Raw genomic sequence first — 14,903 nt, 5'->3', positions numbered from 1 at the left:
CAAATCTTTGGAAGCCATTATTCAGGAGTAGCAAATGATTTGGAAATTTGGAAAAGTGCAGATACTGAAAACCAGAAATAAAAACAGAAAATGCAGACGATCACTCATGGAGTTGAGGCATCATCTGTGCAAAGTGGAAGAGTACATGTTTCAAACCAAAGACCCTTCATTGTAATTATGCTCCTAGAGATGTAATTATGCTCCAGGAGCTAACCCCCGTAGTCTAGTTCAGTAAAACAAGCACTGGACCACTAAACTTTTATTTTATGAAACTATAACGAATTCCCTGTACGATACCTAGCCACACCGCGGGATCGATCCTTGTCTCTGCTTGTCCAAGCCCTTTAGCCTCGTGTAAGCAGATATTTCCAAAAGGGTACGGAGTCCCAAGCGCTCCTCCAGAAGATCGCAATGAACCTCGTGGGGGTTACCTATTATATTTTTCCAATAATGCAAACCCGAATAAAAGCAAATAATTCAGCCTGTTGTGCTGAATACGGTGACTCAAAGGCAGCTGCCTTTACAATTTCCCCATTCTGATTAACAATTGCGTACCCAGACAATTTCTCTCCCCATAGTCCAATAGATGCACTCCCATCTACATACATTGTTATATCAGAGTCCTCTATAGGCGCGTCCCTCAAGTCCTCTCTTACAGATGTTTCCTCCTCGATGACAAATAAACAGTCATGTCCTGCTTCTAATTGCTCTTCTGGGGGTGAGACAAGAAAAGAGGCTGGGTTAATTAATGTACAGTATCTAAATTGAAGTTTTGGATTGTTTAAGAGATAGATCTCATACTTATTTTGGCGAGCCATTGTTAGGTGCTGGATTTCTAGCTGCCCTAACAATGCCGCTACTGAACGTGAGCTATATACTACAATCTCCTGCTGGAGAGTCAAATTAGTAGCTGATCGTTGCATCTCCCCTTTTCCTAATCGGCCACCATTCAGATAATGCAACACATGCACATGCATCAGAAACACATGCACATGCATCAGAAACACATGCAATGAGCTCCAAACACGTGAGCAAAATCATACACAGACAAGAGAATATATCATTTATACGGGAGATGCAATGAGACCTGGGTGTCATGGCACACCAGTCATTGAAAGTAGGCATGTAGGTGCAGCAGGCAGTGAAGAAAGTGAATGGTATGTTAGCATTCATAGCAAAAGGATTTGAGTATAGGAGCAGGGAGGTTCTACTGCAGTTGTACAGGGTCTTGGTGAGACCACACCTGGAGTATTGCGTACAGTTTTGGTCTCCTAATCTGAGGAAAGACATTCTTGCCATAGAGGGAGTGCAGAGAAGGTTCACCAGACTGATTCCTGGGATGGCAGGACTTTCATATGAAGAAAGACTGGATAGACTCGGCTTGTACTCGCTAGAATTTAGAAGATTGAGGGGGGATCTTATAGAAACTTACAAAATTCTTAAGGGGTTGGACAGGCTAGATGCAGGAAGATTGTTTTCCGATGATGTTGGGGAAGTCCAGAACAAGGGGTCACAGTTTAAGGATAAGGGGGAAATCTTTTAGGACCGAGATGAGAAAAACATTTTTTACACAGAGAGTGGTGAATCTCTGGAATTCTCTGCCACAGTTCATTGGCTATATTTAAAAGGGGGTCAGATGTGGCCCTTCTGGCTAAAGGTATGGAGAGAAGGCAGGTGCATGATACTGAGTTGGATGATCAGCCATGATCATATTGAATGGCGGTGCAGGCTCGAAGGGCCGAAGGGCCTACTCCTATTTTCTATGTTTCTATGTATGTAAATGGTCAGGGCTGAGTCATTGAAGTCATTCTGAATGTTCGGATAGAATTTTGGATTTCGATTGATGTGGGGACTGTAGGAAAATGGTATTAATGGTATCAACCATGGTCTTGAAGAATGGTGGAGCATGCTGAAATGGCCAACTCCTGGTCCAATTGCATAAATTCTGCATCTAATGCTCTGCAGAGGAAAGGGCAAAGAATCAGTAAACTTATAGGAAGTAGGGTTTAGCAGCTGAACAGAGCAACGCTCTGGATGGTAGTCATAGTATATTCTTAGGTGCTGTTTTTGATGATCCATTCCAACCATTCCAAATTCCAACTATTTACCAAAATATCCGGCTTGGTTTTAAGAATAGGATTCTATTAGTATGCATGCACAACTGTGGGTGTTCCTTACAAAAAAATTGCAATCCTTGAAGTCAAGATCAAAGTGGTTTTACAAACTGAATAAGTGCAAGTTCAAGTTTTCATGTTGTGATTACCAAATGCATTTGGAACCCAATGGCCTGGATCAATTTCTTGTGAAGAGTGTGCAAGCCAAGAAATCAGATTGTCCAAGACCACAGCGTACATCAGTGGTTTCCCCAACAAGTGTGGTGCATCACTATAAGAAAGTAAAACGTCATGCAGATGTTTTTTTATATATTAAAACATATGCTTTGATGAATAACCACGCTCCTTGAACCTGTGATGCCAATATAGATTGTGGATTCTTTATCTTTTCCATTGGGCCAATTTTCTGAATGCCAGAATCAATCCCATTCTTTAACTAATTGATTGATCATTATCCAGAACAACAGGGGGTGGATGAAGAGAGAGGAAGACAAACCACCTTTCTACTACCTTTGTGTAGGTCTTCCTGAACCCTATCACTGGAGAAAATAGGATGACAGAGAGAAAATGTGATAATTATAAATATTTGAAATAGGTTGCCCTTTCATTTTCATTGTGGCAAGGGAATATAGGCCACCTATTCTCAAAACATAACCCTTTTGGCCTTAGTGTCAGTTTTTGATTAGATCTCAATACTTTGCATTATAACTAAAGCATCAGCTTGTGTTTTCCGGTTATTTGACATCGACCTGGAAGGAGGTAAGCATGCTTATGTAGTCCAGTATTTGAAATTTCTCAACTCTCAGCTTATCCAGTTTGCGGTTCTGATTAACAGTTAATGAGAAATAATTTAAATTAATAAAGCAAACAGAATATCAGATCTTAATGATTTCTCATTATTTTATGATCATCTTGTTGAGTTTCTGTGTCAGGTCAGGAAAATTGGCTGACCAAACCTGTGTGAAATTGTCTTTGTATATCTACTGTCACTGAGGTTTGAATTGGAGTTAGCAGAAGCATTGGCAAGACATGAGGAGCTTCTTGTTTACTTGTTACTGTGTTACATTGGCAAAACCAAAGGTTCAATAGAATACATCGTCACATTTAGACCCATGAACATTATACATTCCTCAATTTAAAATTTTGAATTGCTGGTTTTATATTGCCCAGTCTGATATTAGACAATTTGAATCCTGCGCAATTTTGATCTTATTTAGTTTCCAATTCCAGATGAAGATAATGACCAGTGCACATTATTTATGCATGTGCGGTTTCCATAGCAACCTGCATGTTTTGTTTGAAACGGTCGTGCCAATTATTTAGGGATTTGTATGTCATTACAACTATTGTTATAGATCCTGTCCTCTTCCTTGCCTACATCTGCGTTACCTTAAGCCTTGCTAAATTCCTCTTTTTTTCCTACATCCCTAACAGATCATGCTGAAATAGTGAACCCGAAGCTATTGAATTCCCAGGACATCTCTATGGAAACTCACGAACAAGCTTACTGTAAATACTATCCTCTTCACTCCCCACCTGCATCAATATTGGGCTTACCACAGCCAGCATGCTAACTAAATCAAGATGCATTCTATTTAGATTAAGCAACAATACAAGATCTTGATTGGAAATGCATTATCAAATATAAGGATATAGATGATTTCAGGCACATATGTAACATTCGTATATCCTGTAAATAACTCTAGCACTTAAGATAAATATTACAATCTAGGCAATGGAAATCTACTTTCTGATGTCTCATTTTGTGGAGATGTTAAGCCATTACATTCTGTAAAGAGTGTGATGTGGTTATATTATTAATAATTTGTTGTCTGATATCATGGTATACAAAAACAGCACCTGCTGAGTTGGAAGAATCCCCACGGACATATATACAATAGACAGTACCTAAAAAAACTTTGAAATTTACAGTGCAAATTAAAGTAGGCTTTTAAATCTTTTAACAGCCTAATTAATCACTGGGAAAAAAATAGCATTTAATCAATAGTGATCAGTTTTATGTTTAAAAAAAAAAAGATGAAGAAAACTAAATCTTAAATAGGTGGGAATTATGAAATAACTCCAGGGTTCTTATTGATATTAATCTGAAATATTGCACAGGCATAATGACTTGCCAAAGTTTACCGAATATTGATTGCAGATGCTCTTGATGTCTTGTTTAGATGTTAAGAGCAAATCATGAAAGGACGTTTTTCCAGTGCATTGAAGTCATTTGTGGATATGTAGGTCCTAAGAGAAGTTGAGAGGTTGGTTGAATTTACTGAGGCAGCTTGTTTCAAAGTTTGATGAATCATGTCAAAGGATAAAGTGAAGTTCCCACTGCCAATTCTGAAAATGTCAGTAGAGTTTGCACAGTGGAATTTCAGTAAGTGTAGCTGGCTACAAAAGCACTAGATTGTTTGCAGTAGATCGGTTTCACTGCAACAAAAATAATTTTGCCCACTATATTTCTGCGTTACCAAAGATTCTTCCAACTCCAAAAGATGCACCGTATTATAAAGTCACTTATAATCTAGTACATGATTTATGTAACAGTGCCTAAAATAAAGAGGGTGGGGCAATTATTCACAAATATGTACAAAATGTAAGTTTTATCAAAATTGCATTTTATTTTCTCTCATGTTAGCAAAGGAAACTGAATTAGCTGGCACAATTTGACAAAAATGTCGATGTAATACATGATGAGAAGAATTAATTTTTTTTAAAATAATTATTCTTTTTCTAAGAAAAGGCTCTTCCCAAATGCACCCTAATCTCTCACTAATATCGTTTTACTGTCAATGAAACAAGAATGAGGGCAGGTGATTATTTTTTCCTTTAAGCCAAATTGAATCCTTAAGCTGTAAATTTTACCAAATTTATTACCTTCATTCTGCAAGTCACAATATAATTGTGACTCTAATATGACGTTTGGAAGAAATGCTGATGATAAGAAAACACTGTTCAACAAAATTATGTTACAATGTCTAAAAAAAACACGATGTACATTAAGGCTGGCTCAGTCCCGTGGTATAACTTTGAATTCTACAATTTGATTTTAATACTGGTGAATCAATCTGCCACTGCATATGTTAATCAGAACATAGTAAACACAAAAACCTATAACTTGGCAATTTTCTTTTTTTTAATTATAGTTTATATTTAAAGAAAACTTTTTTTAAGTCGTAGAAGATCATAGATAAGTTCCTCCATTGTAATGATTAGAAATTAGTTAAGTTTGATCAGGATCTTTATTGTGTTGAAAATATATATTCCTTTTTCATAATAGGTTTACCTTTTTACAAGATTGGTTTTATGATATGAAATGTTAATGGTTTTATAGTAGAATTGATACTAAAGATAACATGTAATGATTTTGTTTTCTTTAACCTTTTATTGAGGATGAATAGTAGTTATAACCTTTTTTTTTAAATCCTGCTCTTATATTATACATGTGAAGCTCAGTCCATTACAAATCAACTTGGCCTGCATTTTACAACATAAAACACACTGTTGACAAATAGGAAACTATATCATAATGGGACGTTCAGAAGTCCAGTGCAGGTTTTCAGTGGTCTTAGTACAATGATAATGTCATAACTTTTATGTGCTTGTTTTTTAAAACCACATTTATTCTCAATAACCATCAAATTATTTTTCTGTCTTTGTGTAGAAAGACAGTTTTCTTCAGATTTCTGATGCAATAGTGATATTTTTTGTTATGAAATAGTGCACTTAGCTTAAGAACTTGTTGCACTACAATAAGATGGCATGGCTTCTGGCCGCAGCACTTAGTCAGCGCACTTAGTTTTCTGAGGGCTCAGACTCAAACTCAAACTCATAACAACATTTATTGGCTAATTAGTACTTTAACATACATAAGTTGATCTTTAACATGAAATAATTATGTCATAATAATGGCAGGATACATGTGTACTTACATAGATCTGTGTATTTTTTTTAAATGTTAAGGATAGATAAGGTCTTTATACTTCAGTTTTTCAACTGATAAAGTGAACCATTTGACCTGCAGATATTGGCTCTTCGCCATCTGTGTACTGTCAGATGGTATAAAATTGATACTGTTTGAATATTTTTGGAATTCGCACCCAAGGAACGCATTGGTTTGTGTTTTTCAAAGGGTTTGTTGTTTTCAAAAGTGTTGTGACTATCTCAGAGTTGACATGCAGCTGAAATATCTGATACTGATGATGTTCAGATATGTACAACATATCTAGTTGCACTTATGTACATAGTAAGTATGTAATAACTGTCTTTATATTGTAAAACGAGCAGCGGAGGTTTTTAAATAGAAACTAAATCCTCCGTTCAAAGCATTGTCATGAGAGGCAGTTTTACATTAATTGTAACTGTTTACTGAAATATAATATATTTCTTGATGGAATTCTAGGCAGTTAACACAAACTATTTTTAAAACTATATATAAAATTGTATGCTGCAATTTTTATTTAGAAATTAACATTCACGCCTCGACTGAGGAATACTAACTGCGGTTGGTCTCTCATGCTTGTAGCTTTGAGCAACAATAAAAGATAAAATATTCAAACATATCATACAAGTCTGACAGAAACAGCATCCCTGCTTAGGATACAACATTTTCAACCTGGTGGTAAGCTGTTTAGTACCCTTTCACTCACTGTACCTTATTTACATTTTTATTGGGTTGAAATCTCAAGAGTTGTTTTACCAGGCATCACACTAGAGAGCCATGGAAGTTTACAGTCCTTATTCTGTGATTTCTGATATAATTTTCTAGTTAGAAAATTGGAGTTAAGTTGAAAAAAAAATTACTCAGGCTGCTTTTGGCAAACAGTTGCCTGGTAAATATTTCACAATGCCAATTTGAACTCTAGTTACAGCGGCCAAATAAGTTTACTAGCTATGCTATTTGGTGAATCTTAGTAGTTGAAGAATGTACAGCTCGATTCACACACACACAAATACAAATGGGTGCAGTTAGGGGTTCTTATCAATAGGCATAACAATATGTCACTGCAATGAAACAATTTATCTGTACACAGAGCCTCCATATCCCAGGTATACAGTACTGACTTTCTGTATTACTGCCAGATTATATACTGTTTATGGTTTAGTTATGTTGAATGATTCACTGTTATATTTCTTAAAATACAACTATTTGTTTATGACCATTGAGGGGAAAATAAAGAAATATTTGGGAACATGTTGTTGTATTATTTCATGAATGTTGATTACCCACTCATACACATATACGTGACCTGTAATTAGGAGACTGAAGGGTGATCTTGAAGAGGCATACAAAATCATGAGAGGCAAAGATAAGGTGAATGATCACAGTCTTTTTCATAGATAGAGCAGTTGAGAAGTAGAGAGCAAAGCTTTAAAGTGCGAGGGTAACATTTTAAAAGAGAACTAAGGGACAATTTGTTTTCTCACAAAAGCAATGAGTATATGTAATGACCTGCCAGAGATAGTGTAGTCAGATACAATGGCAACACTTTAAAAAAAAAATTTAGGCAGTCTGCATACACAAAGAAAGGAAAGATCATTTTCAAGACTGCTCAATATCCTAATACAGTTCAAGGGTAATGAAGTATTTGACATGTAGAAAATGCAGTTTTCATCTTGGACAAATGTCATTAATAATTGAAGAGGCTACAGATGCTGGAATCTTGAGAAAAACACAAAGCGCTGGCAACATGGTAGGGAGATGTCAGATGACATTTCGGGTTGGGACCCTTCTTCAGATTGATGGAGTGAGGGGAAAAACCTGGTAAAGAGAGAGGAAGGGGTGTGCGAAAGGATCTGTGACACAGAGAGCAGATTTTAACTGGATATTCCCTACATTGTGAAAATATTGACATGTTCTTCCAGCGCTTTTGCTGAAGCTATGCAGTAACCAGAATTGTGCCCTCTTGTGTTGTCCAACGGTATTATTGAATGAAATTAGGTTTGGCCCAGCACCAACCGTTGTTTAAAATATCCTTGCAAATTCGATTATGTGATGTTTTAAGCATGTATCGTTAATCAAGTGACACTGTTTGTGTAATGCGATATCAATAACATTTAATCCAAGGCATTCATTCACCCACAGGCTCCAAATATCAATGAGTTTAAAATGTCACCTTTACTCAGTTGAGCTTATTGTCATATGCACAAGTAGGGTGAGATATCGGTACAATGAAAAATCTTGCTTGCATCAGTTTCACAGGTACATAGACTCGGACAAACACAGGACCAAATTATACATAAATTCCACAAAATTTCGAATAAGAAGGAAGACTTTTTTTAAAAGACATGAAAAAAAACATGATTAGAAGTGATGTCAAGTCCACATCAGTGCAAGGGGTGGGCCCTATTGTTCTATTGTTGGGGTACTAAATATACTAAAATGCCAATATACTAAAATGACAGTGGAAATAGGTTCAACAGTACACTTCCAAAAGATAGTATAGTGATTACTTGAAGAGGAAATAATTCACAGGATTGTAAGAAGGAATTCATGAATGGTACTTCAGCCCAGCATAAGCACAATGAGATGAATGAGTTTCCTCAATAGTTACCTCTCCATATTTTTACAGTATTCTGGTGACTGCATGGTTACATTAGTAATACCCTCTGTATTCTTTGGCTTAAAATATATTTTAAAGACTTTGTGCAGCACAGTGGTGCAGCTAATAAACCCATTGCCTCGCAGTGCCAGAGACTTCGGTTCAATCCCAACCCAGGGTGCTGTCTGTTTTGCACATTCTCCTGTGGGCAAGTGGGATTTTTTCCGAGTGCTCAGATTTCCGCTCACATCTTGAAAACATGGAAATTGATGGGTGAGTTGGCTGCTGTAAATTGCCCCCAGTGTGTGTGGTAGATGAGAATGTGGGGAGAATAAAATGTGATTAATGTAGGACTGGTGTGGTTGATGGTATGCGTAGACTTGATAGGCTGAAGAGCCTGTTTCTACGTTGTATCTCCCCATTACTCCAACTTGTATGTTATCTCATTTCTGTAACAAATTCTGGCTTACAGAATTCTTCATGAGAAGGAGAATTCAATCAACAATTAAATTAAAACAAAATACATTTTAAATTAAATTGGAGCTTCAGGGAAAAAAATAAATTTTATCCTGCTCCACCAAATCTCATCCACCTAGTAGTTACTCATTTTAATGAAGACTGCCATTTTCAACAGAATCTAAAGAGCTCCGTCAAACCTGTCATCCCATTCTGCAATGCGTAGGAAGGAACTGCAGATGCTGGTTTAAACCAAAGATACCATTCTGCAATGCGTTCCTTCCAGTCCTCCAATTTCACCAATGGTATTAATCATGTTCTCTTTTTGGAAAAGGCAATGAAATACTGACCCCACCAGATGGAGCATCTTGTGAATGTTTTTTTTAAATAAAGCTTGCTACTTTAAACTTGGCCCCACAATGTTTGCCTAAATAAGAATGAACTTGCAAAGTACATAATGCGCGCATTGCAATGCAATGGCTCTATAAATAGGTGGACACTTTGCAGTAAAATGGAGACACAAGAAACTGCAGTAGCTGAAATTATAAAGAACCAACAAAGCACACAAGGAGTTCAGCAGGTCAAGCAGCACCTCTGGATGGAATGGACAGATGTTGTAGGTCCCAACCCTTCTCCTGACACATCACTTTGTTCATTGCTCTAGGTACATAGCAGAGTTGGCACTTCTTGGTGGACATATGTTGGGAGCTTTAATCATATAATATCCAGTCCCCTGACACTTAACAACAGTTTGTAATCATTATTTAAGATTCAAGTTCCCTGTAGATGAGTGTCTGCTCACGAATTTATGCCAGAATTTGTCACGCTCAAACGATCAGAAGGCTACCACAAGCAGGCACATGTTCTAACCATGGGCTCCGTAACTCCCAATTTATTAACGCTGAATCAGTTGGAATGGGAGTTGTAGGGATAAGGCATACATTCAACACAGGAAAAAGATGCAACTAAAATAGGTTTGCATTCATTTACAGCTGAGGCTGCAATTAAACAATTAAATAGATTTATAATTCAGATGTATTTTTATGTATTTAACATTCCTCTACAAATAAACTTGTACAAATTTAGATTCTAATCTAAGAAGCTGTTGAGAATTTACATGGTTTATGATGTTAGCCATGTTCCCTGGGTCCACATCAATCCGTGATTTCATTTTGAAAACTTTCTTTTGTGTCCAAATAAATTTCCACTCCAGACACTAAAATGCTTTCTATCAGTATCAGTGCAATGTCCCAGAACTGAATCATGCCTGGGCACACTTCAGAAGGGCTTCGTAGTTACATCAATTTACAAAAGAGCTGGAAAGGTTTAGGTGAGTGTACAGCCAGGGTGACCAACACCGCCTAACCTTGTGTAGGAAAGAACTGCAGATGCAGGTTTAAATCAAAGATAGACACAAAATGCTGGAGTAACTGAGTGAGACAGGTGGCATCTCTGGAGAGAAGGAATGGGTGACATTTTGGGTCAAGACCCTTCAGGTTCTTGAGCTGAATCTTCACCTATTCCTTATCTCCAGAGATGCTGCCAGACCTGCTGATTTACTCCAGCATTTTGTGTCTATCTTCACCCCTAGATACTGCCTGAGTGTTTCCAACATTAAAAAATATATATATATTTATACAATAATAAATAGATCCATGTCTGCAGGAAGAATCCCCTCCACCAGCAGACAACATGAAACAACTGGGCCAAATGGCTAGTTTTTTGCTACATCGCTGTTTCTAGATCTCTTGTATTGCACATTCAAACTTAATTATTCTTAAGATAGAAAATGCTGGTGCATCTCAGCGGGTCAGGCAACATCTCTGGAGAAAAGGAATAGGTGGTGTTTCTGGTCGAGACCCTTCTTCAGACTGTCGGGAGAGAGAAACTAAAGGTATGAAAAGGTACAGAACTAATCAGAGCCGGCACCGATGGCCACAGAGCCCACAATGGTCCATCATTGGCTGCGGAGAAGTTGATAATGAGATGTATACGAACAGTGATACTTGCAGGATTACTAGGTTTGGATGGGATGGAGAGGGAATGCAAGGGCCATTTGAAATTACATAAATCAATATTTATACCTCTGGATTGTAAGCTGTCCAAGGGAAATATGAGGTGCTATTCCAACAATTTGCGTGTGGCCTCACTCTGACAGTGGAGGAGTCCCAGGACAGAAAGGTCAGTATGGGAATGTGATGATGGGTAGTTGGAATGTTTGGCAACTGGGAGATCGCTTAGGCCAAGGCAGACGGAGCGCAGATGTTCATCAAAACTGTCGCCCAGTCTGCGCTTGGTCTCGCTGATATATAGGAGTCAACACCTGGAACAGTAGATGAGGTTTGAGGTGGTGCAAGTGATCCTCTGCCTCACCTGAAAGGAGTGTCGGGGTCCTTGGATGGAGTCGAGGAACAGAGTATAGGGTGATTTCACTAAAGGTCACTGGAGCGTAGATCCGCACCCACGTGACCAAAATTCTCAAGTGGAGGACACTCGAGGGTTCCGGTACATGTTAGTGGATGGGAAAAAACGCATTTTCCCACCCGTTAAAAACATAGAAAACGGTGAGGTTGTGAGCTGCAATTTACTGTGCCAGTCGGGGTGACCGTGAGGCACAGCTACCTAGATTTACAGGGAAAAAAAAGATAGCAAGGTAGGTAAATTCAAGAGGGAACTCAGAGTGCCAAAGCGGCGGAAGTGAACAGCCGCCCATTTGCCGTGGATATTTATGGCTGCGGATAAGTTGAATTATCGCGTTGTATCACTGACATTTCATCATCAAAAAGTAAGATTATTATTAACTTACTTTTGATGAAATTCAGCGAGCAAACGCGATAATTCCCGATATATTGGACCTTAAATATCCACGGCAAATGTCGGCTGGGAACTTCCGCCGGTTTGGCACCTTCAGTTCCCTCTTGAAGTGGACCTTAGTCCCTTGCTATCTTTTTTTTTTCCTGGAAATGATGATGGGTAGCTGGAATGGTACGGTCAACCCCGACTTGGCACAGTAAATTGCAGCGCTCACAACCTCAAACTTTTCCCAGTTTTTAACGGGTGGCTGAAATGCGTTTTTTCCCATCCACTAACATGTACCGGAACCCTCGAGTGTCCTCCACTTGAGAATTTTGGTCACGTGGGTGCGGATCTACGCTCCAGTGACCTTTAGTGAAATCACCCTATAGGGACACAATAAAGCTGGAGAAACTCAGCGGGTGCAGCAGCATCTATGGAGCGAAGGAAATAGGCAACGTTTCGAGCCGAAACCCGAAACTTTGCCTATCTCCTTCGCTCCATAGATGCTGCTGCACCCGCTGAGTTTCTCCAGCTTTTTTGTGTACCTTCGATTTTGCAGCATCTGCAGTTCCTTCTTGAACACAGAGTATAGGGACAGTTGCTGCATCTCCTACGGTTGCAGGGGAAGATACCTGGGGAGGAGGTGGTTTGGGTAGGAAGGGATGAGGACTGACCTTTTTGTCCTGGGCCTCCTCCACTGAGAGAGAGAGGCCACAATCAAATTGGAGAAACAGCACTCATGTTGTAAACCAGCATCTGCAAATCTGCAATTCCTTCCTATACATCTTAATTATTGTTTTTCTTCGGGAGGCTCCGAACCATAGGACATCAACATTATTATGTTGCAGGAGCATTCATCCCAGATACTCGGCATTAGCAAAGATCTTTGGGCATTGGGGCCCAGTGAATCAGGGGGTTTCCATGGCAACCGCATCCGGCCGCCCACCTGGACTCACCGCGCCCTCCGGTTGGCTGGTCGGGGGAGCCGGGGAACTAACAATCCCCTCCTTGAATCCATCCGTTTCCGGGAGAATGCGACCGCCGATTGGCCGAGTAGGTCACGTGGCGGCGTTGATAGAAACGTGATGACGCAACGACGACGCGGGGCGCTACATCTTTTCCCTGAGACGAATGTCCCTTCAACTTCCATTCCTTCTCTCCAGAGATGCTGCCTGTCCCGCTGAGTTACTCCAGCACTTCGTGTCTATCTTGAATATAAGAGGAATATTGACGGCAAGTGGCTCAGGGCCTCCCAAAGAAAAAGTATAAATAAGATGTGTAGGAAGGGACTGCAGATACTGGTGTACAATAATCTAAATCTAAATTTTATTAGTTATTTAATTATGACATCGGATGGAAGCTGCAAACCCAATCTCGTTGCACTTGTGTGCAATGACAATAAAATATTATTATTATTATTATTATGAGGTGCTGTGTCAATAATTTGCGTGTGCCTCCTTGTGGCCAGCATTGTGTCTACTTGAGCGTCACCAATTCTGGGATAAATTCATGAGCAGACAGACACTCATCTACATGGATCCTGAATCTTAAATAATGATTACAAACTGTTTAGGAAGGAACTGCAGATGCTGGTTTACACCAAAAGTAACAAAATGTTAGAGTAACTCAGGCAGCATCTCTGGAGAGAAGGAATGGGTGATGTTATGGGTCTGAAGAAGGGTCTCGTCCCGAAACATCACCAATTCCTTTCCAGAGATGATGCCTGTCCCACTGAGTTACTCCAGCATATTGTAGCTATATTCGTTTACAAACTGCTGTCAAATTTATTGGGACTGGTTATTATATGATTAAAGCTCCCAACATACGTCCACCTGTGCCGGAGACCCGGGTTCGATCCCGACTACAGGTGCTGTCTGGACGGAGTTTGTAAGTTCTCCCCCGAGGTTTTCCCCAAGATCTTCGGTTTCCTCCCACACATCTGAGGAAGGGTCTCGACCCAAAACGTCACGTATCCCTTCGCTACATAGATGCTGCCTTACCCGCTGAGTTTCTCCAGCATTTTTATCTACCTTCGATTTTTCCAGCATCTGCAGTTCCTTCTTAAACACTTCAAAGGCGTGCAGGTTTGTAGGTTAATTGGCTTTGTAAATGTAAAAAATGTCCCTAGAGGGTGCAGGATAGTGTTAATATGCGGGGATCGCTGGTCGGCGCTGACCCGGTGGGCAGAAGGGCCTGTTTCCGCTCTGCATCTCTAAACTAATGTACGAACTCTGCTAGACACCTAGAGCAAAGAACAAAGTGCTGGAGGAACTCAGAGTTTCAAGCAGCATCCGTGGCCGATGAGTCGGAAGAAGGTATTTAAGAAGGAACTGCAGATGCTGGAAAATCGAAGGTACACAAAAATGCTGGAGAAACTCAGCGGGTGCAGCAGCATCTATGGAGCGAAGGAAATAGGCAACGTTTCGGGCCGAAACCAATGTCGGGTCGGGTCTGTCCATTCCACTCGGAGATGCCTGACCTGCCGAATTCCTCCTGCGCTTTGTTGTTTCTTTATAATTTCAGCTTAAGCGGTTTCTTGTGTCTCCATTGTACTGCAAGGCACCCCACATAGAAACATAGAAATTAGGTGCAGGAGTAGGCCATTTGGCCCTTCGAGCCTGCACCGCCATTCAATATGATCATGGCTGATCATCCAACTCAGTATCCCGTACCTGCCTCTCTCCATACTCCCTGATCCCCTTAGCCACAAGGGCCACATCTAACATCAAGGGCCACATCTAGCCAATGAACTGGCCTCAACTACCCTCTGTGGCAGAGAGTTCCAGAGATTCACCACTCTCTGTGTGAAAAAAGTTCTTCTCATCTCGGTTTTAAAGGATTTCCCCCTTATCCTTAAGCTGTGACCCCTTGTCCTGGACTTCCCTAACATCGGGAACAATCTTCCTGCATCTAGCCTGTCCACCCCTTAAGAATTTTGTAAGTTTCTATAAGATCCCCTCTCAATCTCCTAAATTCTAGAGAGTAT

At 39.7% G+C, this 14,903-nt stretch overlaps 1 protein-coding gene across 11 annotated transcripts in view; it reads left to right on the top strand.

The window, feature by feature from the left end:
- Window positions 1-7,315, top strand: part of mbnl2 (muscleblind-like splicing regulator 2) — a 145,710-nt gene extending 138,395 nt beyond the window's left edge. For 9 of the 11 annotated variants that reach the window (XR_008723589.1, XM_055636681.1, XM_055636680.1 and 6 more), the window contains one exon: window positions 3,549-3,689. Coding sequence is in view for 2 of the 11 variants with exons in the window: in XM_055636686.1 (XP_055492661.1) it covers window positions 3,549-3,688 (140 nt within the window). In the remaining 9 variants the exon portion in view is untranslated. Of the gene's footprint in view, window positions 1-3,548 lie in introns of all 11 variants that reach the window. The other 2 variants (XM_055636686.1, XM_055636687.1) reach the window with 1 other exon arrangement.
- Window positions 7,316-14,903: the final 7,588 nt, after the last annotated feature.

Source organism: Leucoraja erinacea, chromosome 6 (genome assembly GCF_028641065.1).
Source record: "Leucoraja erinacea ecotype New England chromosome 6, Leri_hhj_1, whole genome shotgun sequence".
NCBI classification, from domain to species: Eukaryota; Metazoa; Chordata; class Chondrichthyes; order Rajiformes; family Rajidae; genus Leucoraja; species Leucoraja erinaceus.
The sequence above is the reverse complement of the archived record's forward strand: the minus strand, read 5'-3'. Positions and strand labels throughout refer to the sequence as shown.